Here is a 27,071-nt window from a genome sequence, read left to right as displayed (position 1 = left end):
GAACCATCTTAGTCGACATAGTTCATATGTAGAAGTTATGTTTGAGACTCTTGACACTTAGCATTTTCAAATGTGTTCTCCATAAACTTTATGCTCTCAATAAACTCATTGAACTCAACCACACCTCCCCCAAAATATCTCTCTCTCTCTCTCTCTCTCTCATCTCTGTATAATTTTGACTTTCCAATCCTTTCTTTTTTCTCCCTAATTATGCTGAAATCCCCACCTACACACCACAACTCTACCCCAACTAGATTCCATATTCAACAATTCATCCCACAATATTCTTTTTTTCTCTATGTGTCAAGAAGAATAAATGTTAATAAAAAGCATACATGACCTTTGAATTCCACACATAGCCCTGTGACTCCTTCCTTTTTAATGTTGAACAATGGTGATAGTAGACCCTTTCTCCATATTGTTATCATTCCTTGTGACACTCCTTTAAAGTCTTTAGCCGACCATTCCATATCCTTGCTTCCCCGCAGGCTCGTTGCAAACTCCTTCTTCATTTTTTTCTTTCCTATATAAACACCATATCCACCTTTCCTTTTTGTATGATCAGATTTAGTTTTCTTATTTTCAAAGAGCTCCCACATCCTCGTATATTAAAGGATAGTATATTAATTGGATTTGTTTTTATTTTTTCCTCCCTTTCCAACTTTCCCTATCGATCCCTTAACTCCATTCCCCTGATTGTCTCAACATAGTTTTCATATCTTTCCTCCCAGAAATACATAATTCAATGATTGTGTTTCATACCATTTCTGCCACCCTTTTGTCAATGCCTCCCCAAAATTTCATGTTCCCCTGCAATACATCTGAATCTGTTGTTGATTCACAACAAAGATTAGATCTCCCAGAGAATTATGTTAAAGATTCCTTTGACGTTGAAGGTTGATTACTGCTTTTGGCTTTTGACACCAAATTCTTCTGCTTTATGTTTTTGGTTGGTATAAGAACTAAATAGTATGATTTTTCACCCACCTCTTGTTTTTCCCCGCTCTTCTTATCCTTTTGATCTTCCTTCGTTCTATCTTTCTCTACGAATATTGGGGTTTTTCTCAATTCATTATCAGATGCAACACACTTTCTACTTTGGACCAATTTCTTTTCCCCCATTTTTAGACCTCTATATATTCTTCTATTTCCCTCACTATGGGGCTTCTCGTGCAAAAACATTTGGGCCTTATGTTTTATTTGATCTTTTTTCTTCTTCTGTAAGTTGCCACCTGGGTCTCCTTTTCCGTATTGCACTTATTTTGAGGAAACAACATGTCTCCGTTTATCATACACCTACCTATATAGTTCTAGCCGCCTCATGCTTACCATCTCCTTTTGATGTCCTGCTGTCTGTTTTTTTGAAAAAATAATTAATGCCTTTTTACCATGCTCTTTATCCCTTGGACAAAAAAGTCATCATTTTCCTCTTCCTCTGGTTGAGTGTTCCATCCTCCAGTATCTTCACCATAATTCATCATTGAATCATCCATGAATAGCTGTTATCCACTACTTTGTGTTTTGGATTTATCACTGAAATTCACTCTGATATTATATGTTTCATTTAACACTGTGTTGTATTTTGTCCTCACAAGTACTAATTTTCAATTGATTTGTTTGTCATTCTGTAATTTGAGAAACAAATCAATTGCAAATTACTATTGGTTGTTGTCAATAATTATGATTGTAAATTATGGGTCCCATGTAATGGTTTTGTCTTTTATAGTCCAAGATGATTTCATGACTATAGTTGTATTGTGGTGTTACATGCCCCCACTATAATTTCAAAAATGTCAAACAATATATATAAATAGAGGTGTTCGCGGTGCTGAAAGGCATCTGAATCGTAAGAGAAAAAAATATTCGGTTCAGTTTAGTTCGGTTGACTTTTAAAAATAAAATTGAACAAAATCAAATCAAACTAATGCGATTCGATTGATTTAATTTTTTATAAATTTTTTATTGAGCCCATACATACACATATAAAAGACAACATACTTTTGTGTTTAATTATTTATACGTTATCATAAAATATATTTATAGTTGTCAAAATAAATTTATAATTTGATGATGCGTAAATAAATCATGGTCCCTCGGATGTTGCCTTCGAAAATACGATTTTGTCCCTCAATGACCCTTCGGTGTAGCCTACGGTTAAATGATGATCGTCCCTTCGAATGCTAAGGTATCCTTACAACTGTTGCCTTCAATGACCTATCGATGACCCTACAATGACCCTTTTACATCCAAAGGATAAAACTACTTACTTCTCAATAGTAAGGACAGTTTTACCCTCATAAGGATAAGAAATGCCCGGAAAGACCTCGGATAGGTATAACTCTTAATTGCTTATTCACAATTTAAAACTACTTTTCACACCTCACACTTTTCAAAACCTCCATTAGAAAATCACCACTTGGCATACATTCGTACTAGAATCATTGTCAAGTTATATTTTTCTAAATAACTTTCAAAACTAAACGAGATAACCACTTTGTATACATTCATACGAGAATCATTACAAAGTTAAATTCTCTTTTTCAAAACATCTTCTAAACAATTCACCAACACTTTTCAGACAAAAATATAAGTGATCCAGCAATTAAGAGCCCATGGATAACCATGGATACAAAGGGTGCTAATACCTTCCCTTTGTATAATGTACCTCCCGAACCCAAAATCTATTGAGGTCTTTCCTGTTCTTTTCCACCTTTCCTTATTGGATAAAAGAAAAGTCGGTGGCGACTCTTGCTATCCGCGACATTTGCTTTACAAAGCAAAACACATAAAGTCAGTTCACCGTATGACAGAACTGGCGACTCTGCTGGGGATCCCTAAAAAGAGAGGTTACCTTAAAAAACAAGATCACTTATTCAAATTGTTTGATTTACTTTTAAGGGATTGCTTGGGTATTTTATGCTTGAGTGAAAGATCCTACACCCGGATCTAGTGTACCTTAGGTAAGTAGCAAAAGATCATCGCGACTATCCGGCGTATACTGGAATGGTCAAAGTGATGGCTATGGTTAATGTGACACTTTGGATGTCCTGATGTTCCTCATGTTTACTTGAGAAAAAATTTGGCTTCCGCGTGGTGTCATCAAAACATTAACCAGACCTTTAAAACCCTAATTGACTCATCCTAGCCATTAGAAAGTAGTGAGATAACTGACTTCGGTTCCGACTGGGGTTGGTTGAGACTCGATACTACACTCTTTGAGATTGGACTTTAGGGAAGTTTCGGTCAACCACTTGGTGTTGCACTGAAGTGGACTTAAAGGAAGGTCAATGATTTGAGATCCTTCTAGAACCCGGTTACTATTCTAGGACAGGTTGAACCAACCAAACTTCAGTGGGGAGGGTACTTGCCTATGGAACTCATGCAAGCCTTAAAACCTAGGAATGATTGTTGTGTGACTTGTTTGTGCTTGTTACTTATTTAACATTATAACATCATAACATCATGGCATTGTACTAACCATTTCGAGGACTTAGGAATTTAACTTTGCCCTGTTTCGTAAAAAAAAAAAAAAAAAAAAAAAAAAAAAAAAAAAAAAGAAGAGAGAGAAAAACAAAAGTTTCCTTTTTTGGTGGTTTACGCAAAGTTAAATTCCAAAAGTCCTTGAAAACATTGCATACATTGCATAGCATGACATATCATTGCATAACGGGTGTTCTAAAGGGATCAATGTTCTCACGGTTTTCATGCAAGCAGAAAAATGGACCTCGGGCAAACTGTCAAAGATCTCCATGCTCAGAATGCTCAACTCCAGGAGATGATCTTGAACTTATCCAAGGGGCAGGAAGAACTGAAGGCTCTCTTGCTCGAGAAGAAAAAAGACAAGAAATCTGTGAGGCACATTAACCCGGGAAGAAGGCAGTTTACGAAGATCAATATGACTTTAGCACAAGCACTGCAGGGTATGCTAAAAGCAAATTTAATTACCCTCAGAGATCCTCCTGCAAAACCCAACACTACTTCTCCTAGTTATAGTCCCAACGCCAGGTGTGCGTATCACTCCGATAGCCCCGGGCATAATACAAACGATTGTTGGTCGTTGAAGAATAAAGTTCAGGATATGATCGACGCCGGAGAATTTGAATTGGATCCTCCGGAGACTCCTGATGCCACCATTGCTCCTCTGCCTAACCATGACGAGACTGTCAATGCTGTGGAAGATGCTGATAGCGATCGCAACCTGGATAGCTGGATTTTCCCAACAATTGGTGACAGACTCAATAATTGGAAGGCTGAAGACACTATCCCGATTTCCTTCAGTCAGGAATAATTGTTATTGCTTATTTAGTGTATCAAATTTGGTTAAATATCTTGTCATTTTCATAAGCATATTCATATTTAATAAATCAATGGACTTTTTGCATTCAAATATTGCGCTCTTTATCTTTCCTGCCATTTTTCAAACAAGCTATGTTTTCTTGCACACACTCACGTAACAAATTGCGTATCCATATCCACTCTGGATCCTGTTGATAATAGTTCTACTACTGTTCATTATGACTTTGAAAATCCGATCTACCAAGCCGAGGATGGAAGTGAGGGAGTTTGTGAAGTACCTGAGAACTTGCCAGACTGTTACTGCAAGAAAGAAAAGACTGTACAGCCGCATGAGGAGTCAATTGAAACTGTCGATCTGAGTACTAGAGTGGACCAGAAAGAAGTCAGAAGCCTCTTGGGGCACTTGAATTACAGTGCCCGATTTATCTCCCATTTGACTGCTACTTGCAAACCCATCTTCAAATTACTGAGAACAATCAAGAGATGGTGAATGTCAAGAAGCTTTTGACAAAATCAAGAAGTATCTCCAAGAACCTCCAATTCTGATGCTACCAGCTGAAGGAAGACCTCTAATCATGTATTTGACCGTGTTAGAAAATTCAATGAGGTGTGTGTTGGGGCAACATGACGAGTCTGGTCGAAAAGAGCATGCCATATACTGCCTTAGCAAAAGGTACCGACTGTGAAACAAGATACTCATAGCTCGAGAAAGCTTGTTGTGCTTTGGCTTGGGCTGCTCGCCGACTAAGACAGTATATGTTGAAGCATACCACTTTATTGACTTCTAAGATGGATTCTATCAAATGCCTATTCGAGAAACCTGTTGTCTCCTGAAAGAGTTATCACTGATAATGGTACTAAACTGAACTCTGCACGCAGTTCAAAATAAAAAAAACCATAACTCTTCTCCGTACCGGCCAAGGATGAACGGCACCGTGGAGGCTGCTAACAATGTCCAGAAGCTCATACAAAAGATGACAGTAACGTATAAAGACTGGCATGAAGTGTTACCATTTGCTCTTCATGGTTATCGCACTTCAGTACGCACTTCGACAGGGGCAACTCCCTTCTCTTTAGTCTACGGAATGGAAGCCGTCTTATCGGTGGAAGTTCAGATTCCCTCTCTAAGAATCATGAAAGAGACAGACTTAGATGAGGATGAATGGATTCAGACTCGACTCGATCAGATAAATTTGATTGATGAAAAGAGACTCGCGGCTGTTTGTCATGGACAGATATATCAGAAGCGTATGACCCAGGCATTCAACAAAAAGGTCAAGAGACAGGTGTCTCAAATCGGCGACTTAGTCATCAAGCGTATCATTCTACCACAAGGTGATCCCAGGGGCAAACGGACTCCCACATACGAAGGGCCATTTGTGGTTAAGAAAGTATTCTCTGGTGGAGCCATGATACTTGCTACAATGGAAGGCGAAGACTTCCCGCATCTTGTGAACGTGGACATAGTTAAAAAATACTACGCGTAAAAGAGACCCGCTAGGTCGACGTACCTAGGCAAAAGTAAGGGCATCCCGGCGAACCAAAAGGGTTCGGGCAAAAATTAGGGATAAACGTATAAAGACGTACACCCGGCAAGTCGAAAACCTGAAAAGGCGGCTTGGGCAAAAAAGGGTATCCTGGTGGAATGAAAACCTGAAAAGGCGGTCCAGGCAAAAATTAGGGATTAAAAGCGTATGACCATGTCCCGTTCTCAGTCAGCTTCACCCAAGTCAAAGGGACTGAACAAGCCAATCACTTCTATCCGACAGCAGGAGATGAGAGGCTTGAAGACATAATGACAGTAGTGGAATTAGAATCGATAGGACTTTCTCTGCATAGCTTTCTCTCTGTTTTCCTGACAATTTCCTCTTACTAGGATTTCTGTCTCCTTGTACTCAAATTGCCTATTTATAGGCCCTCTTTCAAATCAATACAATTTTGTTTCCAAAAAGATGATTTCGTTTTTACTTCTTCTGTTTTGCTTGCATAAACGTCCATTGATTTAATTTGAATTGATATGTGCATCGGAATATGATCGATGTGTACCAAAAATGCATGCCTAGAATAGCAATGGCAATTACTACACGACTTCAGGATCGAGGAGAAGGTTTAATCACGCTTCCCAATGAATCCGTTGCTAATTCTATTCCCCAACGAAAACCAGCTATTTCCCAGAAGAGGTTGGCATCGCCAGACAGACTGGTCATCTCTTCCATCCCCAGCCGGGCTCTGTTGAGTGTTTTCCGCCATCAGACAGAAATCAAGTATCCTCAGCTAAGAAAGGGTCATCAATACAAATATCCCCGACCAGCAGACTGAGATTTATTTCCCCAGTAGAGTCTCCTGGAAGAACGTTTTAGACGCATAGTGCATTCATTACATCATTGCATAACATATACATGCATACCATGTTCACATTTATTTCAGACGCATAATACACTCATTACATCATTACACAGCACACGCATGCATACAACATATGCATCATGACATTGCATGAAACTGACTTTATTTTTCAGGTTAATTATCCTCCTGATACAGTCAAAACAAAGATCTATTCATACGGACATCTTTATCAATTACACTCAGGATTCAACTACATCCTTCAGATATACTCCATGTCAACATTCATTCCGACATCCCCCTAACGATGGCATCTCTAAGCTCACCCCAGATATTCATTGCAAATACAACATATACAAATACTATCAGATATAGCCTAGCGTACGGTTCATTCTGATTCAGCTCAACATACAACTCATTCAACAACTCCAGAGACGGTCTAGCGTACGACCCGTTTGGACCTTCAAGTCCTCCAATGCTACCTAGCGTACGGTACATTTCTGAAGTGTAGTCTAGCGTACGACTACCCCTTTCATCATCAGATTCAGCCTAACGGACGGCTCATTCTGCTCAGAGACAGTCTAATGTACGACCCAGTTAGACCTTCATCTCCTCAGATGCTACCTAGCGTACGGTACACTTCTGAAGTGTAGTCTAGCGTACGACTACCCCTTTCATCATCAGATTCAGCCTAACGGACGACTCATTCTGCTCAGAGACAGTCTAATGTACGACCCAGTTAGACCTTCATCTCCTCAGATGCTACCTAGCGTACGGTACATTTCTGAAGTGTAGTCTAGCGTACGACTACCCCTTTCATCATCAGATTCAGCCTAACGGACGGCTCATTCTGCTCAGAGACAGTCTAATGTACGACCCAGTTAGACCTTCATCTCCTCAGATGCTACCTAGCGTACGGTACATTTCTGAAGTGTAGTCTAGCGTACGACTACCCCTTTCATCATCAGATTCTGCCTAATGGACGGCTCATTCTGCTCAGAGACAGTCTAATGTACGACCCAGTTAGACCTTCATCTCCTCAGATGCTACCTAGCGTATGATACATTTCTGAAATGTAGTCTAGCGTACGACTACCCCTTTCATCATCAGATTCAGCCTAACGGACGACTCATTCTGCTCAGAGACAGTCTAATGTACGACCCAGTTAGACCTTCATCTCCTCAGATGCTACCTAGTGTTCGGTACATTTCTGAAGTGTAGTCTAGCGTACGACTACCCCTTTCATCATCAGATTCAGCCTAACGGACGACTCATTCTGCTCAGAGACAGTCTAATGTACGACCCAGTTAGACCTTCATCTCCTCAGATGCTACCTAGCGTACGGTACATTTCTGAAGTGTAGTCTAGCGTACGACTACCCCTTTCATCATCAGATTCAGCCTCACGGACGGCTCATTCTGCTCAGAGACAGTCTAATGTACGACCCAGTTAGACCTTCATCTCCTCAGATGCTACCTAGTGTACGGTATATTTCTGAAGCGTAGTCTAGCATATGACTACCCCTTTCATCATCAGATTCAGCCTAACGGACGACTCATTCTGCTCAGAGACAGTCTAATGTACGACCCAGTTAGACCTTCATCTCCTCAGATGATACCTAGTGTACGGTATATTTCTGAAGCGTAATCTAGCATATGAGTACCCCCTTTCATCATCAGATTCAGTCTAACGGACGGCTCCTGCCGCTCAGAGACGATCTAGTGTACGATCCATTCTGACCTTTATTTCTCCAGACACAGCCTAACGGATGGCTCCTTCTGCTACTCAGATACGATCTAGCGTACGATCCGGTCTGATCTTCCATCCCCAGTGAAGTCACCCGCTTAATGGAGATCTTCCATTCTGATTTTTCATCCTCGGCAAAGTCATCCGCCTGATGAACAACTCACTCTGGTATTCAGATACGGTCTAGCATATGATCCATTCTGATCCCTTATCCCCAGCAGCGTGTAACACACTCTGACTCCCCAGCGAAGTCGACAGCATAATGGATGGCTCACTATACGGTCTATCGTAGGACCCGGTATGACACCCATGTCTTCAGATATCGTCTAACGTACGACACAATCTGAAGCTCTCATCATCAAACTTCCCGAATGGCATCGTTAAGCCCATCTCCATCAAAACTAATGGACAAGTGCAAATTTTTGGGGCATTCTAGTGTTCAATAATCTTCCACCTCCAGACCACGAATGGCGTACATGTCATCCTAACTCTCTCGGTTCAAGAATATTGAACAGGGGCAGCTGTCATACCCCAAAATTTGCCCGTTGATATTACAAGGCATTTTTCAAGGCACTCCGACTTATTCTGCAAGGCACTGACCTTAAAGGAACAAAAGCCCAGCTCACAACAGGCCCAATTCAGAAAAGGCCCAAACTAACTTGCTCGCTAGGCGAGCAACTCCTTCGCCTAGCGAAGCTTGCGAATACCAGAATTGTTGGACTTCACTCTAAGCCCATTAGGTCACAAATTGCCTGCTCGCTAGGCGAGCAAATCCTTCGCCTAGCGAACCTTCGCTACAACGCTCGCCTAACGAAGCGTGCGAACATCAGAATTTTCGGGCTTCACTCTGAGCCCATTAGGTCACCACAAGAGCATTATAAATACCACAGCTGCAGTCACGAAAGAAAGGGGGGAAAAACAGAGGAGGACAGACGGAAACCCTGGCACAGAAACCCTGGAGGCTACTTTAGAGAATTCCGAGTGAAGAAACCCTGAAGGCCGCTCCTCCGCTCCGAAGCTACCGCCGCCCAACTCCATCTGATGCCAAAAGCGATCCGTCTCTTCAACATAGCAGCTTAGTTGCAAGCAGGTTTGCGCATCCCTATTGTTTTATGCTTTTAATCGGTAATCTCTATATACATAAAGCATCATGATTGAAGTTTCGAATATGTAGTTTGATTTCATATGCGAATTTAAATATGCTTGAATATCATGAATGTTTGTCCATGTTATTCCTGTAATCAAGTGCCATACAAGTTCAGGTTTTCGGGGGCCATGCTGCTGTCAAACTCCAAACCCGTGGCCGCTCGCTAACACATCGCTAAGCGAGCCTGTAGCGAGCATTCGCTGAGTCTTCGCCAGGCGAAGCAGAGGCGAACGGGACAGTGGCTGCTTTGTTTCTTTTTTATTATGCCTTATGTCTATCTAACCAAGACTTATTATAATTCTGCATCATTTGGCCTGAGATTATGACTGTTGTGTTGTAGTGCAATTTTCAATTGTACTTTACTTTGATGCTCTAACTCGTGTGTTGAATTGTGCAAAGATTTACATATTCCCGAGGAAACGGCCGGTTAGGTATCCCACTTTATGTGTGGGAGACCCTTATGGAGATTCACCCTGAATTACTCAATTGATTTTTATGTATTCATTCCATGGCGAAGATCCACCCTAATGGCTTAATTGATCTTAATGTATTGATTTTAATATGGACCTAATTATCTAATTGATTACGGCTACCTAAGTAATTACAACACATTGCATTTAAGTAAGTGATCTTGGACCTCTCTTTGTTACCCCACGATTTCGGTATTACGGTCATGTCCCGCGAATATGGGGATACACTTAGCAAAGACCCTTCGGTTAAATCATCATAAAATAAATCATGGTCCCTCGGATGTTGCCTTCGAAAATACGATTTTGTCCCTCGATGACCCTTCGGTGTAGCCTACGGTTAAATGATGATCGTCCCTTCGAATGCTAAGGTATCCTTACAACTGTTGCCTTCAATGACCTATCGATGACCCTATAATGACCCTTTTACATCCAAAGGATAAAACTACTTACTTCTCAATAGTAAGGACAGTTTTACCCTCATAAGGATAAGAAATGCCCGGAAAGACCTCGGATAGGTATAACTCTTAATTGCTTATTCACAATTTAAAACTACTTTTCACACCTCACACTTTTCAAAACCTCCATTAGAAAATCACCACTTGGCATACATTCGTACTAGAATCATTGTCAAGTTATATTTTTCTAAATAACTTTCAAAACTAAACGAGATAACCACTTTGTATACATTCATACGAGAATCATTACAAAGTTAAATTCTCTTTTTCAAAACATCTTCTAAACAATTCACCAACACTTTTCAGACAAAAATATAAGTGATCCAGCAATTAAGAGCCCATGGATAACCATGGATACAAAGGGTGCTAATACCTTCCCTTTGTATAATGTACCTCCCGAACCCAAAATCTATTGAGGTCTTTCCTGTTCTTTTCCACCTTTCCTTATTGGATAAAAGAAAAGTCGGTGGCGACTCTTGCTATCCGCGACATTTGCTTTACAAAGCAAAACACATAAAGTCAGTTCACCGTATGACAGCAACCAACTAGGTATATAGGTCTATACTCACCTAGTCCTTGAGAATTATTGTTCTTGGGTACTAAAGCAACAAATGAGGTTGTGATAGCTTTAGGTGGGGTAACATTCTTATGAAATTCTTTGACAAACTTTACTATTTACTCTTCCAAAAAACTCTAGCATTCCTGAATGAATTTGAAGTTTAGCCCATATGGCCATGGGCTCTTCTCCCTTTCAAAATTTCACACTGCCATTCTTTCTTATTCTCTTGTAAAATCTGCTTCTAACCTTGTCATCTCTTCTTCTGAAAAATTTCAAAAATCCAACCCCTCTAACACATGTTTGACTTTAATTGGTTCCATAAGTCTACTCTCAAAGACTCTAGCCACATCCTTTTTCACACCTTCAACCTCTTATATTTCCCCACTGTCTTGTTCGAATTGACACTATTGAGTTTCTTCTTCTTCTTTCTTTGGCGACAGAATGAAAGTACCTCAAATTTTGATCCCCATCTTTCAACCAATTTTTCCTTCATTTTTGTCAAAGCAAACTTTCCTTATGTTGTAAATTTCTCTAAAATTCACTTGAAGAAAACTTTCTTCTTTCCATTATGTTGTCATTGTACTTCTGTTTACTGGTATTTCTAGTAAACAATCGTAAGTTTTAGTTCACTGAATTAATTAAACTCGAAAAAATCATAAGGATAATTTGTGCAAAAAAGTACAACAAAAAGTGTATGTGATTGGACCATAGATGTTTGAATATTGACAAACTGAACATAAACGCTAATTGAAAAAAAATGTAGGATTGCTTTGGAAGAAGAAAATAGACAAAAAGCATAATAAATATCATAAAAGTAAATGCTTCAATTGAAAATACTTAAAGAATTTAAAGAAATGACGTAGACATACATTTTCTCACAATCTGATTCTCTCTGTGACTTGAATACTTTAGTTCTATAAAGAATAAATGAAATTTGCAATCTCTGATCACAACAATGAGATCAACTATTATACTAATACAATATTAACCATCGAAAACAATTATCTTCATAGAACTTGACACATATCCCCTTACGTGGACTTCATCCTTCTAATTTTCTTCCACACGTTTTTAATGTTGAATCTGTTGCAAACCATCCATCATGCTGATAACTGCCTTTGAACCCCTTAACTTCCTTTGTTAAGATTCTTTGTTCGACTCTTATTATGGCTTCAGAATACCTTTAAATCACCTAATCATTGGAATAAAGAATATTCGAAGTCCCCAACAATCACATGAACACATCGAATTAGACACCTTTACACCTCATCTCCACGTCGAAGTGTTGATTAGTGCAAACCTTTTCAAGATTCTGGACATGTTTTGAAGACAAAGTAATCTTAATATTATGGATCTGTTCCCGAGACTCTTCTAAACTAGGCTTCATGGGTTTAAAATACACTATATCCCATATCATATGACAAGGTAGTCGAACCATCTTAGTCGACATAGTTCATATGTAGAAGTTATGTTTGAGACTCTTGACACTTAGCATTTTCAAATGTGTTCTCCATAAACTTTATGCTCTCAATAAACTCATTGAACTCAACCACACCTCCCCCAAAATATCTCTCTCTCTCTCTCTCTCTCTCTCTCTCTCATCTCTGTATAATTTTGACTTTCCAATCCTTTCTTTTTTCTCCCTAATTATGCTGAAATCCCCACCTACACACCACAACTCTACCCCAACTAGATTCCATATTCAACAATTCATCCCACAATATTCTTTTTTTCTCTATGTGTCAAGAAGAATAAATGTTAATAAAAAGCATACATGACCTTTGAATTCCACACATAGCCCTGTGACTCCTTCCTTTTTAATGTTGAACAATGGTGATAGTAGACCCTTTCTCCATATTGTTATCATTCCTTGTGATACTCCTTTAAAGTCTTTAGCCGACCATTCCATATCCTTGCTTCCCCGCAGGCTCGTTGCAAACTCCTTCTTCATTTTTTTCTTTCCTATATAAACACCATATCCACCTTTCCTTTTTGTATGATCAGATTTAGTTTTCTTATTTTCAAAGAGCTCCCACATCCTCGTATATTAAAGGATAGTATATTAATTGGATTTGTTTTTATTTTTTCCTCCCTTTCCAACTTTCCCTATCGATCCCTTAACTCCATTCCCCTGATTGTCTCAACATAGTTTTCATATCTTTCCTCCCAGAAATACATAATTCAATGATTGTGTTTCATACCATTTCTGCCACCCTTTTGTCAATGCCTCCCCAAAATTTCATGTTCCCCTGCAATACATCTGAATCTGTTGTTGATTCACAACAAAGATTAGATCTCCCAGAGAATTATGTTAAAGATTCCTTTGACGTTGAAGGTTGATTACTGCTTTTGGCTTTTGACACCAAATTCTTCTGCTTTATGTTTTTGGTTGGTATAAGAACTAAATAGTATGATTTTTCACCCACCTCTTGTTTTTCCCCGCTCTTCTTATCCTTTTGATCTTCCTTCGTTCTATCTTTCTCTACGAATATTGGGGTTTTTCTCAATTCATTATCAGATGCAACACACTTTCTACTTTGGACCAATTTCTTTTCCCCCATTTTTAGACCTCTATATATTCTTCTATTTCCCTCACTATGGGGCTTCTCGTGCAAAAACATTTGGGCCTTATGTTTTATTTGATCTTTTTTCTTCTTCTGTAAGTTGCCACCTGGGTCTCCTTTTCCGTATTGCACTTATTTTGAGGAAACAACATGTCTCCGTTTATCATACACCTACCTATATAGTTCTAGCCGCCTCATGCTTACCATCTCCTTTTGATGTCCTGCTGTCTGTTTTTTTGAAAAAATAATTAATGCCTTTTTACCATGCTCTTTATCCCTTGGACAAAAAAGTCATCATTTTCCTCTTCCTCTGGTTGAGTGTTCCATCCTCCAGTATCTTCACCATAATTCATCATTGAATCATCCATGAATAGCTGTTATCCACTACTTTGTGTTTTGGATTTATCACTGAAATTCACTCTGATATTATATGTTTCATTTAACACTGTGTTGTATTTTGTCCTCACAAGTACTAATTTTCAATTGATTTGTTTGTCATTCTGTAATTTGAGAAACAAATCAATTGCAAATTACTATTGGTTGTTGTCAATAATTATGATTGTAAATTATGGGTCCCATGTAATGGTTTTGTCTTTTATAGTCCAAGATGATTTCATGACTATAGTTGTATTGTGGTGTTACATGCCCCCACTATAATTTCAAAAATGTCAAACAATATATATAAATAGAGGTGTTCGCGGTGCTGAAAGGCATCTGAATCGTAAGAGAAAAAAATATTCGGTTCAGTTTAGTTCGGTTGACTTTTAAAAATAAAATTGAACAAAATCAAATCAAACTAATGCGATTCGATTGATTTAATTTTTTATAAATTTTTTATTGAGCCCATACATACACATATAAAAGACAACATACTTTTGTGTTTAATTATTTATACGTTATCATAAAATATATTTATAGTTGTCAAAATAAATTTATAATTTGATGATGCGTAAATATAAATTATGTATTATAAATTTATCTTATATTTAAAAAAATAAGCAAAATTGTATTCTTAAATAAATTTAAAATATTTTATATATCAGGGGATACAAAATTAAGATAAATTAAAATTTTCTTTTAATCTTATAAATGACAACAATTAAAAATAAAAATAAAATAAATAAGTAATAATTTCATTTCAAATAAAATAATAATATTTATAAATAAATAATATTTTCTTTTATATTAATATAAAAATTAAAATAAATATTTTATAAAGAAATATGATAAAACATACCTATAGTATATTTGTTGAGTTCTCTAAAAAAAGTTAAAAAAATATAATAATTTGTAAGGTTTTGTAAGATAATGTCGTTTTGCTTAAATTGTAAAATATAAATTACAAACAAAACTATATCGTTCGATTTTGTTAGAAAATGATCTAATTAGGGATGACAATGTGTAGTGTTTGGATAAGGTACTATAATATCCATTTCCATATGCACGATTTGAAAAATTCTCGTATCCGAGTCCATATCTAGTTGGAGGCCAAAGTTATCACTCGTACTCGTGTCCTAGTACTCATACTCGTATTATGCGCATTCCTGTTAAAAATAAATAAATAAATTATAATATATTATATTTTTTTAAACATCAAAAAAAATTTCAAAAAATTTATTGTTAAAATAAACAAACATTTATATAAAATATATAATGGATTAACATTGATATACTTTTTAAATTTGATAGACATATATTTTTATATAATAATATAAATTAAAGTACATAAATATACTAGTATATCGTATAAGTATAAGTGAATAGTAAGCATCCATACCTATTTATTTTTGTAGATAATTACTCGAATTCGTATTCATACTTATTTTTGTGTATTTTTATCATATCTATTATGAATAATAATATCCATTAAAAATAAATCAAATTATCATCTTTAGGTCTAACACATCCATACCAAATACAAGTTAGTTTTGATTTATTCATGTATTTTATATAAAAAGAAATAAAGAGAAAAATTCTGATTAATGAGAGAATTTGCTACATCTAACTAACCATGGTTCCATAAAAATAAAATAAAATAAAAATGACCGGAAAAATGGGCGACAAGGGCAGAGTAGTCATAACGACAAGAAGTCTTATTGAATTAAAATAATAGCAATAATGACAAGTACAAATGATAGTAATTAATGAACGACTTCAACTTGACCCCTCACCACATCACCTGACTCACTACTACACCTCACCGGCCCCATCTCTCTCGCCGGCGAACTGTCACCGCTAACCGTTATCCTCCGACGGCGTGGCAATGTCAAAACCAAGATCACTCTCACTCTCTCACCTCAACCACTTCCTGTTGATGATTCCAGTTTTTCTTCTCATTTTCCACTCTCTTCCTCATTCCTCTCTCGCCATCCGTCCTACTCTCTCCGATCGGTTAGATTTCGAACTCGCCAACTCCACGGACTCCAATGTCTCCCTCTCCACTCCTCGACAAGGCTCCTTCGCTGATATCATTGATCGAGCACTTCAGCACGAATTCACCGACAACGATGATCAAAACGAAGGTAATAATAATTCTCTTTACCTTCATTCTAGATTCCAATTCGAACTATTTCAGCTTCGTAAGATCTCGATTCATTCTGTTTAATGCTCGCGGTTTTGGTTTTAGTGAATATGATTTTTATTTATACGTTGTAGTGAAGTTCAGTTCAAGAATTTCGAAATCTGTTTTTAATGTTCAGCTTTATTAACAGTGCCTGATTCCGGAGGTTTCAATAACAGTGTAGCAGAACAACAGGTTAGTCTTTGATTTGAACTGATCCATGATGGCAATGGCATACCATTTCGATTTTCAGTATGATCAATTTCTGTACAAATGATTTTAAGAAATAATCTTGCAATAACATTAGCTTTTATAATAATTTTCCACTATGAAGCACACACTCTGACACAGACACTCGGACGTAATATAAAAATCATAGGATACCGACACCATAACATATATGATAAAATTCGAACTTCATTTATACATCTGTTATTAAAAAAGTTAAAAATATTCTAATAAAAATTAATGCCTTTAATTCTTCATTGATGCCTTTGTTTTAATACATGTTTAACCTTTTTGAGATTTGACCAAAAAGAATGTGAGAAAATAACAAATTTCTTTCGAAACACTTGTCTAAATTGTCCGACACATGTTGTATGAGTGTCATACGAGTGTCAGACATTGATTCAAATAGTTTCGAAGTAAAGAAAAAAATCATTTTTTTTGGTGACACTTATTTGACTTTTTCAAGACTTGATTGACTTTTCCGACATTTGACTGACTTTTCCGACACATGTCATACAAGTGTCGGACACAACGCATGTCAGACACCGCGACACACCAACTCTTAGAGGTGTTTATGATTCATAGGTTTTCGTATAAATTGAAACATCTCAAGTTATTAAGAATCTCTCTAATTTAATTTCTATTTATTGTAACAAGCTTATAAGGACTTTTTTTTTTTTGTAAATGAAGAACAATAACTTATTTGAATAAAGTAGCTCTTTTATAATTAGAAGCTAATCCTTTAGGTATTAATGAGAGATTATACACTTTAAAGGCATAAATGAGGCAACTTATTTTTTTAAAGAAATGTATCATTTCATTTACTTCACCTTATTGGAACTTTCTACTTTAAAGCTTTTAGTTAGTTGGAAATCGGGTTATGTTCTTCTATGAATATGCATCCATAATACTTGTACATTGCATTACATAATTTTCTTTGGGGTGGTATTATGCTGAGTTAATCCTCTTGACTTGTCTGTGGATCAGGCTGTTCTGGAGACTGTGGCCAGAGTCACGCCGAACAAGAATGACACTAAAGATGAAAAGTAGTTATTTTGACATCTGTCTACAACTTAAATAGGTTGTCTGAGCATTTGATACATTTTTTTAATATACTATTTGAATCTGTTTTTCTAAACTTCTAGGTCATTTCAACTCCATCATGTATTCGATAGAGGCGAGGACACCCCAATATTAATAGATCGAAAGGTGATACAACTCAATATTTGGTTGGTACCTTTTTTTTGCCGATACTCAGTTAAGTTTTGTAAATTTCAAATCTGTAAATTGTGCATCTTTCAGGACAATGTATTTATCATTTCTAACTTTAAATCCAAGTATCCGGTGCTACAACTAGATTTACGGTACTCTTCTATAGCTTGTAATGTTTTAATCATAAGATGGGTTAAATAAAAATGACAAATAGAATTTCTTTCATTGTTGCCTTATAGATTGATTTCAGACTTGGTAGTGGCTATTGTTTCGGCAACTTGTGGCGGTGTTGCATTTGCTTTTGCTGGACAACCGGTATGAATATTCTTTTTCTAAGCTTCATTATTGAAAAATGTAATCTTAGAATCTATTTATTTCATATAGCTTCTGTTGAACCTCTTGTAGATGTAGAATTATCTGAAAGTATTATATGGCAGGTCATTACTGGATATCTTTTAGCTGGCTCCATTGTTGGACCTGGAGGCTTTAACTTCATCAATGAAATGGTGCAGGTATCTGGATACAGCAATCAATTTCTCTTGTAATCTTTTATCTAAAACAAATTCTTGCTTTCTTTTTTATGTATTCAACTCAGTTGGATTTCATTTTTGTAATCTTTTTATCTCTGAAAGGAAATCTAACACTTAGCCACATTTCTTGAAAGTTTTTTCCTATACTTCGCTCTGACTCCTAATGGGGTAGGGTAAATTACACTCTATCCATTATGAAACTTAGTCAGTCCCATCAACCAATATTACATGTTCACCTTCTTGATTAACATGACTAACAGCATATTACTTGTACTCAATATTCTTTCTAACTTTACATATCCAAATATAGTAGTTGTTACTGTTAGGACCCCTAAACTTTAGGAATAGATGCTATTTCTCAGCTCTAGAAACCCAAACCTATATAGTTTCCACCTTCTCAACAAGGAAGTTCAAACCGAAGGATTTAAAATAATTATATTGATAATCGATAGATACAAATTATAGCATATTATAATAAAAGATAATTATGAGCGTACATTTTAGAACTCGTGAGATTGCATTCGGAGAGAGTGAGTATGAGAGGATTACTATCCTTGTTGTCGTCTAGGACTTTAAGAGTAGGTTAATCGTTTAATGGGGAAACGCTTAAATAGCTAAACGGTTGAGGGCAGGATCTTTCATTGGACTTAACTGAATGGTTCAACCCATCACGGTCCATTCAGACACAAAACCCAATCAAATAATTCATCGATAATTAGTATTTAATGACAATGGACCATAATATAATTAATTAATAATTGATTATGTCAATCCATATTTGATTTATTAAAATAATTAATCTAACACAAACATCATATGTTAGAAAACCCTCTTTATCCCATTGTTTGTCTTATTCATTAGAGCTTGAGTCACTCCATTGGTGTTTCAGTGTTTGTGTCTGGCAAAATAACGAATAGTCTAAGATATTAGTAACTTCAACTCTTCCACCTCTTCTCAAGCTTTATTTTAAAGGTGTACAATTGATGGTTTGAAGCCTCGTCAAAAGTTATTGCTTGAACTTTCTCCCTAGAGTGGGGGACATCCAAGGTTGCAGCTTTGGTAGCAAATGACAATACTCTTGTGTTCCATGAGGCAAACTTTGTGTGGGGGTTGTGCATTTGTGTTCTTGAAAATTGTCTTTGGATGCTAATTTGATTGCTTACTAATTAGAAAAAGGACATGGTATATACAATATGTAGTCATAAACGGCTAAACCTTAATGAAAATTAGAACTAGCATAATCAAAAGAAAGCACCATAATTAAAGGTTATAGTTAGGGAATACAAGGTTGGTTTGGTGGTTAAGGTGGGAGAGTTAAGTAGGAAGTGATTCTCGAGTTCAATTCCCACCTCCGGAAAATACTAGGTTTGGTTTGGTGGTTCGTCGCTGAATCTCATTTCTCTCATTTGCGTTGCTTGATTCTCTGCTAAATCAATTTCTGGCCAAAATTTCTTGAGAATGGCCTCTTTAAAGTTTCGCCAAGTGGCACTTGGATTGGCCGAAACCCATAAGTGGTACCATGTGACGGCTCTACCGCTCATCCATTGCGCAACTTTTGGTATTTGATCTTCTTCTTTACATGCACCTCCTGCATTAAAATATTTCTCTACCTTGATAATCCATCCAGCAAGATGGTGTCCTTCAAAAATTGGTATTTCTAGTCGTAACTCTTTGAGTTCTCTTCTCCAATCTCTAACTTCTTTCAACACTTCATTAACAAGATCAAATATTTCCTCTCCTGGATCAGAAATGCTCTGATACCCGTTGGTAGAAACCAATTGATATATAAAAGAATATAGGGACAATCCCTTTGAATAACGCAATAGTACCTCAAAACTTGAGGGTCTGCACCTCCCAATGCCAAAATGGCCTCTTTTCCTATTCAATTCCAAGATGATCAACTCCCCAATATCTTCCCCTATTTATTCTGAACTTAAACACTCTTAACTAATAATATAATTATTCTAATAATTTCCCACTTAACTCTTCTAATAATTTAATATCAGTTACAAAACTGAAGGATCTAACAGCTTATTTATCCTAGCAATCCGTTCAAACATGTAGGTGGAAACAGTGGCTCAATTTGGCGTAATATTTATTCTCTTTGCAATGGGCCTGGAGTTTTCCATGACAAAGGTTCGCTTATTTTCTGTTTTCTTCTCTTTTTTATTTTGGTTTATGCTGCACTTAACTTTGATCACCTTACTTTCTGCTTGCAGCTTCGTGTTGTCCGGTCTGTTGCAGTTCTTGGAGGCTTACTTCAGATTTTTCTATTTATGTGCATGTGTGGTTTTACTGTATCGGTATGTTGAGAATTTCCATTCACCCTAATTCTGAGCTTGTGTATGTTATTCTTCTTATTTGGTTTTATGACTTAAAGTTTACTGGAAATGCAAATCACAAACAAGCCGAACAAGAAATCTTTGGATTATGCAGTGTATGTTTGAATTCCCGTTCCAAATGTACGTTTGGCTCCAATCGTGTATACCCCAAAGAAACTCAACTGTTGCTTTGGATCCAACTATAAACCAAACATGCATGTAGTTGTCATGTCCTCTGCAGACATTCATGCCATTGCCGTGTATGAAAGATTTAGTTTCTACCTCATCTATTTATTGCATGATCTGGCTCCTTTGTCCTTTTTAAATGTACAAAGAAATACTGATTTTACTATCCAAAGAATAAGTTTCATCTTTTTAACTTTTAATTAGAAGACCTGATTGAATGAAGGTTTGTGCTTCATTCAGTAGATTTTAAAAAAACTGGATTCCATTTGAGGGTCCCAAGTATGACAAACTTAAAAGAAACCGCTATGATGTACTTGTAGTGGAAACAGTTTCACTGTATAATGCAGTATCGTTTTTCAGTTCCTGCTCTCATTTTTCTCAATTTTCTTTCTGGATTTCTGATCCAGTGATCTTTCTATAGATATATTCTCCTCTTTACTTTACAAGACCCATGACATTTGATGCCAATATATAATGAAGACCAAATACATCATGCCGTCATTTTAGTTAGATGTCTGTAACAAAATAGTCTATTGAGTATTTTTTGTACAACGTCAGTCCTTTTAACATGTAAGTGTTTATGTTGTTAGTCTTTTAACAGCCACGGGCATCTAAAACAATGTTATAAGTAGAAACCAACATTAACGAACCTTAGATTGCAAATAGGTTTTCGCCACAGGCTCCAAAATAATATCAGCAGTTTAACCATGAGTAAATGCAAACCCTAGACTTTTCCTCTTAGGATTTTCCTAAGTTTTTCATCTCTGTTACAAATGAACTCTATATTTGATGAACCCTAACTTCAGAACACTAAGTTATACACCTAGGATGCATTAAACGCAACGTTCTTGCCATATCAGGGTTTTAACAGACACTTGAGCTTTATTTTGTAATAGAATGTGGTTAAAAGGCTAACGGCATAAACATTTACGGACTAAAGGAACTAACTTGTTACAAAAGAAACTTAAATGACTAATTTGTTACAAATATCTAACTTTAAGTAGAATAAAATTTGAAAGTTACATAGATCGAGGAAAAGTAGTATTAAATTAAATATGTACTAATTTCTTTAATTTGAAGCTTAAATGGTAGTAGTATGATAAATATAGTAACTTAATCAAAGGAAAAGACATGCAGCCATTTTGTTTCTTTTTCTTAATCTAGTATGTCCTATATAATTTGATTGTCAAGTGTATTGCAGTTTTAATGGATATTTATGGAGGCAGTGTTTTATTTTAAATATCTTTTGCATTAGTGGACTTTTCCATATGATGCTCTGAATGCTGCAGTTCTGATTGTATGCAATTTTGCAGTTATGTGGTGGTAAAGCTTCAGAAGGGATTTTTGTTGGTGCTTTCCTTTCCATGTCTTCAACAGCAGTGGTATGACATGAAGACAGAAGCAATCTGATTCTGTTTCATTTTAAAGCACATACACCGTCTATTGAACTTCTGTGCCAATAATAGCTTTTCTATTTTTCACTTTTTCTTGTTCAGGTTTTGAAGTTTTTGATGGAAAAGAACACTACTAATGCCCTTCATGGACAAGTCACAATTGGGACCCTTATTTTACAGGTAATCATTCTTTGTTCATTATTTTTTTGCAATATGGATTATGGACAATAAACTTCAACAAATGCTCTATTAAGACTTGTGAGTTTTTAATTTTTTCTTCAAGGATTGCACTGTTGGATTGCTCTTTGCATTGCTTCCAGTTTTGGGTGGAACCTCAGGTGTTTTTCAAGGAGTTATATCAATGACAAAGCTGTTAGTCTAGAATCTCACAAGTCTTTGGCTTGTACTGATATTATTTCCATGAATACTTTCTCATAGTTTATTCTTCTCATTCTCACTTGGTCACTTCCCCAAAGAAAAATCAGACAAGTTCATGCATTTTTTGTTAAGAAATGGGATTATTAAAGTTTTTCATAAAATCTATACTTAATTTATATGTTTGAAAGTATAGTTCTTGGTGTTTGTGTTGCAATAGAAAAGAAAAAAAGGTGAAATAACACGTGGACCAAAATGACTCAAAATTGACACTCTTTAAAAGAACATAGAGACACACGTACTACTGCAGCATCATGATAGGTAGTAAATGACACGAAGATGCTTTACATTTCATTATAAATTCATAATAACTAGTGTTCAATGACACTACTTTGCTTGTTGCCACTCTTAATATTTCAAACGTGAGTTACAAGTCTCAGAAGTGGATGTTGAGCAACATATAAGTGGAATGACCCATATGTGGTGTCACGCCTTAGTAGTTTTGGGTTAATATGTGGTGTCACACTTGATGGAAAGATTGTTAGTATGTCAAGTATGAGTTAGAAGTTCTATATTGAATGAAAAAGTGGTTGTTGAGCAACATGTAAGTGAGATGGCCCATATATATAATGCCTTAATGTTTTGGATTAAAATGTGGTATTCAACTCACTTTTCTGGTTGTTCTTGGCCCAATGTGATGATCCTCCAGACTCCACCCATGACTCCACAACCACTTCAATTACTTTGGTTATGCTAAACTCTAATGCATCGAATTGCATTCTAGGCAGAATATTTTTCAGCTCAGCAGTGGTTAGCTGAGATACTCAAATGCACCTCTTGTCCATTTGCGTTCATTTGAAGATTTTACTGAGCATATAGCCATATACTGTAGAGTTTTTATCTAATATGCAATATGATAGTTGATACTGATACTCCTTTCCTAATCCAGGTTGGTGACATTGATTGCATTTCTCTCTATTCTTTCAATATTGTCTCGCACTTGCCTTCCGTGGTTTCTTAAACTGATGATAAGCCTATCATCACAGGTTAGTATCATTACCCCTCTTTAATGAGAAATCCCACCCATGGAAGAATTATTTTAATTGGAAATTTGTAGATTGGTTTAGTTGTTTCCATCTTAAGGCAATTCATATTTGTCAGACTGTTTTTGATGGTTGAATAAAAACCATGTCTGTGCAGACAAATGAACTCTATCAGCTGGCGGCTGTTGCATTCTGCTTGCTTGTAGCCTGGGTTTGTCCTCTTCCTTATTTTTCACATGCCTGAATTTCTGTATTTCTCTTTGTAATGCTTTACTTTTCATATGTTCTTACAAAGCAGAAAAGATGTACATATATTGTTCCTTTGCTGTACTTCACCTTATTTTCAAAGGGTCTCAGCTCTAACTTACGTACTCCTGTGTGTGTGCAAGCTTGCCGTGCTTTGTTTTTCTATTTTTATGTTTAAAATGCCTTTTGCACCATTTCTTTGGCATGAGTTACACATGTATGTATCTCATAATTGTCTCCAAATAGTATATGTTTGTTCTGCTGCTTGATTACCTTACTGTTACTTGTCAAGCACTACTTTTTTTTAACTAATTGCATTTGTATATTTTCAGTGTAGCGATAAGCTGGGATTAAGTCTAGAGCTAGGTTCCTTTGCTGCTGGAGTGATGATTGCAACCACTGATCTGTCTCAACATACACTAGAACAAGTGAGTTTTTATACCGGAATTGGAAATTGCATGTGGTGCGAACATAAAACACAAATATCAATTGATTGTTGAATGTTGACATGCATTGGTGTAACTTGTATCTATTCAGATAAATGCATAGAAATTCTAAATATTGGTTGCATAAAGTGCATTGGATTCTGTGTTTTATTATCCACCATTTTTGAAGGACTGGTAATGAGTGAAAATGCAAAATTTTTAGTGTTCTGGATGAACTTAGTTGCCACCCATGCACTTCCACTAGTCATTCCTTCTGAATTCTTCATAAGTAGTGTTATAAAAATCTAAACTTTTTTCTCTATTAACAAAAGATTTAAGGCATATATTTAGAATTTCCTTCTGCACAAGCTGGTACCTTAGGATTATTCAGGGCATACCACGGTTCAATTGTTCTGTATTCTTAATTAAAGTGCTTAATTTGATAACAAGATATGTTTATGGAAAAAAATGACAGTTGTTCACATTTTTTTTGTAGATTGAACCTATTTGCAATCTTTTTGCTGCTCTTTTCCTTGCCAGCATTGGAATGCTGATTCATGTACATTTTCTCTGGAACCATGTTGATATTTTGGTAGCATCGGTAATTTTGGTGATTGTAATTAAAACAATCATAATTGCTTCAGTTGTAAAAGGATTTGGTTACAATAACAAGACTTCAGTACTTGTAAGTGTTATTTCATAATTTGAATTTAGAAGGTTATAGTGTTGTTTATTATATTCTTTTAATGATTGACGTACCTGAATCCATATATTTCTAGGTGGGGATGTCCATGGCACAGATAGGAGAATTTGCTTTTGTTCTTCTCAGTCGTGCTTCAAATCTTCATCTAGTTGAGGTTAGTGACAGAATGGGATTTTGTAAGAATTGGTTCTTTTTGTTTTTGCTGAGCTAAGCTAGCCCAGTCCAACTCAGTTCCAGGTTCCGGCCATACCTGTGAATTGGGATGATATAAATTGAAGGTTAAGCTTAAATTTGAAAGTATAACGAGCCTTTATCGATTCTGATATTTGATTAATTACAGGGTAAACTATATCTGCTGCTTCTGGGGACCACAGCTCTTAGTCTGGTGAGAAATTGTTCATATTTGAATTAACAGTTTATATCTTTCATCTTAGTCTTTGATCCACTATGAATGATCAAGAACGAAATTTGTTTATTTTTATCAGTGGAGTTCCGACTTTTGCTTTGTTATTTATATTGCACGTTAGGATTAAGTAATTTAAACAATTCTCTATCTTGTGAGTTTCTAACTCTTTGCTGAAAGATAAGTTGGTGGACTGGGAGGCCTTAAGTTCTTGTATAGTTTATTTTCCGGCAGTGCATATGCATCGGCTTGTCTGCTTTTGAAAAATGGGTTTCTATTTTTTGTTTACACCCTTTTCAAGCACAACTACATTATTGAATAATAATAATAATAAATAATCCCCGAATAATTTATGAATTCATTTATGCAGGTCACGACCCCTTTACTTTTCAAGCTGATTCCTGGTGTAGTGCATCTTGGTGTGCTATTGAGGTGGTTTTCTCCCGACAGTACAGCAGAGGTAGTTACCTGTCATTTAGTTCATTTCCTTTGCCTGATTCTTTTGTTTTGTTACTCTGAAGCTCTGTTAAATTTTGTTGTCTAAGCATAGATTGGATATAAGGTAGATATCCTCGTCCGCTCAGATAGTGGTAAGCAGCGGATAATTTTGATGGATCAAGAAGCTCACGATTGTTAATCATAGGCATTGCATTACATCAAGGATTTTCTGTTTTGGCGTGTCACTACTTTTCGACAGGGTTATGGATGCAAGTCCATCGTCCCAACATGTTCCATGATGGATATTTGCATACCAAACTGACACAAATACTAACCAAGGCATCTTTCCCGAAAACCCCGATGAAGTAAAGAGCAGGGGAGGGGATTGATATAAGAATAAAGAAAACTGGCTCAACCAACATTGATACTGTGGAAGATATTCATTCCATAATTTCACTTTACATTAATTTTTTTCCTTGAACACAGGCCGTGGCATCCCTGCCTATCTGTTTTATTTATTTATTGTGTTTTGCTGTATATATTTTGTTGTATACTATATATTTTAATTTAATTCATTTGTTTTAGTTTTAATATTCTTGTCTTATGTTTTTTTAAATGTAAGTCTGAATTTGAAAAAAGTTAAGTGTTAAGTAAAAATTTGAAATAGAAAAGTGTCTCAATCTTAATGTTGATAGAATAGAATCTTTTGTTACAATTAGTAATAATTAGTTTCCTATAATTATGTTGTATCATAATTAGATAGTTGATCAAATGTTACACATTGATGTATATATATTCTATTCAGATCAATGAGAAGGACACGGTTTCCATTATCTTACATGGTATTAATCCTAACCGATCCCTCTCTAAAAAAAAAAGAAAAAGCAAACGCAGAAACGCGTTTCTTCTCCCTCATTCAGTCCGCCGCCGCATGCTTCTTCCCCCTCCTTGAAGTCTGCCGCCGCAACAGGACTACCGTACTTTGTACCGCCGCCGCCGAACACGAGAACCACCATATTCTCTCGCCTTACGCCTCTGTTCGCGCCGCCGCCGTCGCACCTGCAACCATGTCTGAATCAGACCATTCAGAACACAGTGACACTGATACCCACAAATTTGCCGTCGATACTGGTGATTTCGGTCAATCCAAGAACACCCCGTTTCGAGGTTCCATATCGGAGTTTCATCCCGCACTTGCCGTCTCCAATATTAGGAACCACATTCATATTATTCTTGAGATAGAAAAAGATCAATATGGTACATGGGCCGAGCTTTTCTGCATCCATGCTCGCTCACATCGAGTCCTGCATCACATCGTTCCATCTATTGGAAAAGAGCCACCAGCCATTACCGACGCCAACCATGAAAAATGGTCCACTCTTGATGCCACTGTTCTTCAGTGAATTTATTCTACTATTTCTACCGAT

General features: G+C 36.4%; 1 protein-coding gene across 1 annotated transcript; it reads left to right on the top strand.

Moving 5' to 3' along the window:
* Positions 1-15,698: 15,698 nt before the first annotated feature.
* On the top strand, positions 15,699-26,235 carry LOC127092410 (K(+) efflux antiporter 6). The gene is made up of 20 exons (XM_051031274.1): positions 15,699-16,102; positions 16,292-16,335; positions 17,356-17,414; positions 17,514-17,577; positions 17,671-17,732; positions 17,820-17,895; positions 18,018-18,092; positions 20,175-20,246; positions 20,330-20,413; positions 21,931-21,999; positions 22,114-22,191; positions 22,295-22,383; positions 23,336-23,432; positions 23,587-23,640; positions 24,008-24,103; positions 24,597-24,785; positions 24,880-24,957; positions 25,144-25,188; positions 25,577-25,666; positions 25,757-26,235. The coding sequence occupies exons 1-20, from the start codon at positions 15,844-15,846 to the stop codon at positions 25,841-25,843; spliced, it is 1,767 nt and encodes a 588-aa protein (XP_050887231.1). The 5' UTR covers positions 15,699-15,843; the 3' UTR covers positions 25,844-26,235.
* Positions 26,236-27,071: the final 836 nt, after the last annotated feature.

The sequence above is a fragment of the Lathyrus oleraceus genome, chromosome 6 (genome assembly GCF_024323335.1).
Source record: "Lathyrus oleraceus cultivar Zhongwan6 chromosome 6, CAAS_Psat_ZW6_1.0, whole genome shotgun sequence".
NCBI lineage: Eukaryota > Viridiplantae > Streptophyta > Magnoliopsida > Fabales > Fabaceae > Lathyrus > Lathyrus oleraceus.
Note: the sequence above shows the minus strand (reverse complement) of the source record. Positions and strands in the feature narration are given on the sequence as shown.

Coding starts and splice junctions, on each gene's coding strand:
- LOC127092410 (XM_051031274.1), top strand. CDS start 15,844: ATGTCAAAACCAAGATCACTCTCACTCTCTCACCTCAACCACTTCCTG. Junction 17,578..17,670: donor CAATATTAATAGATCGAAAG/GTGATACAACTC, acceptor TGCATCTTTCAG/GACAATGTATTTATCATTTC. Junction 23,641..24,007: donor TCTGCTTGCTTGTAGCCTGG/GTTTGTCCTCTT, acceptor GTATATTTTCAG/TGTAGCGATAAGCTGGGATT.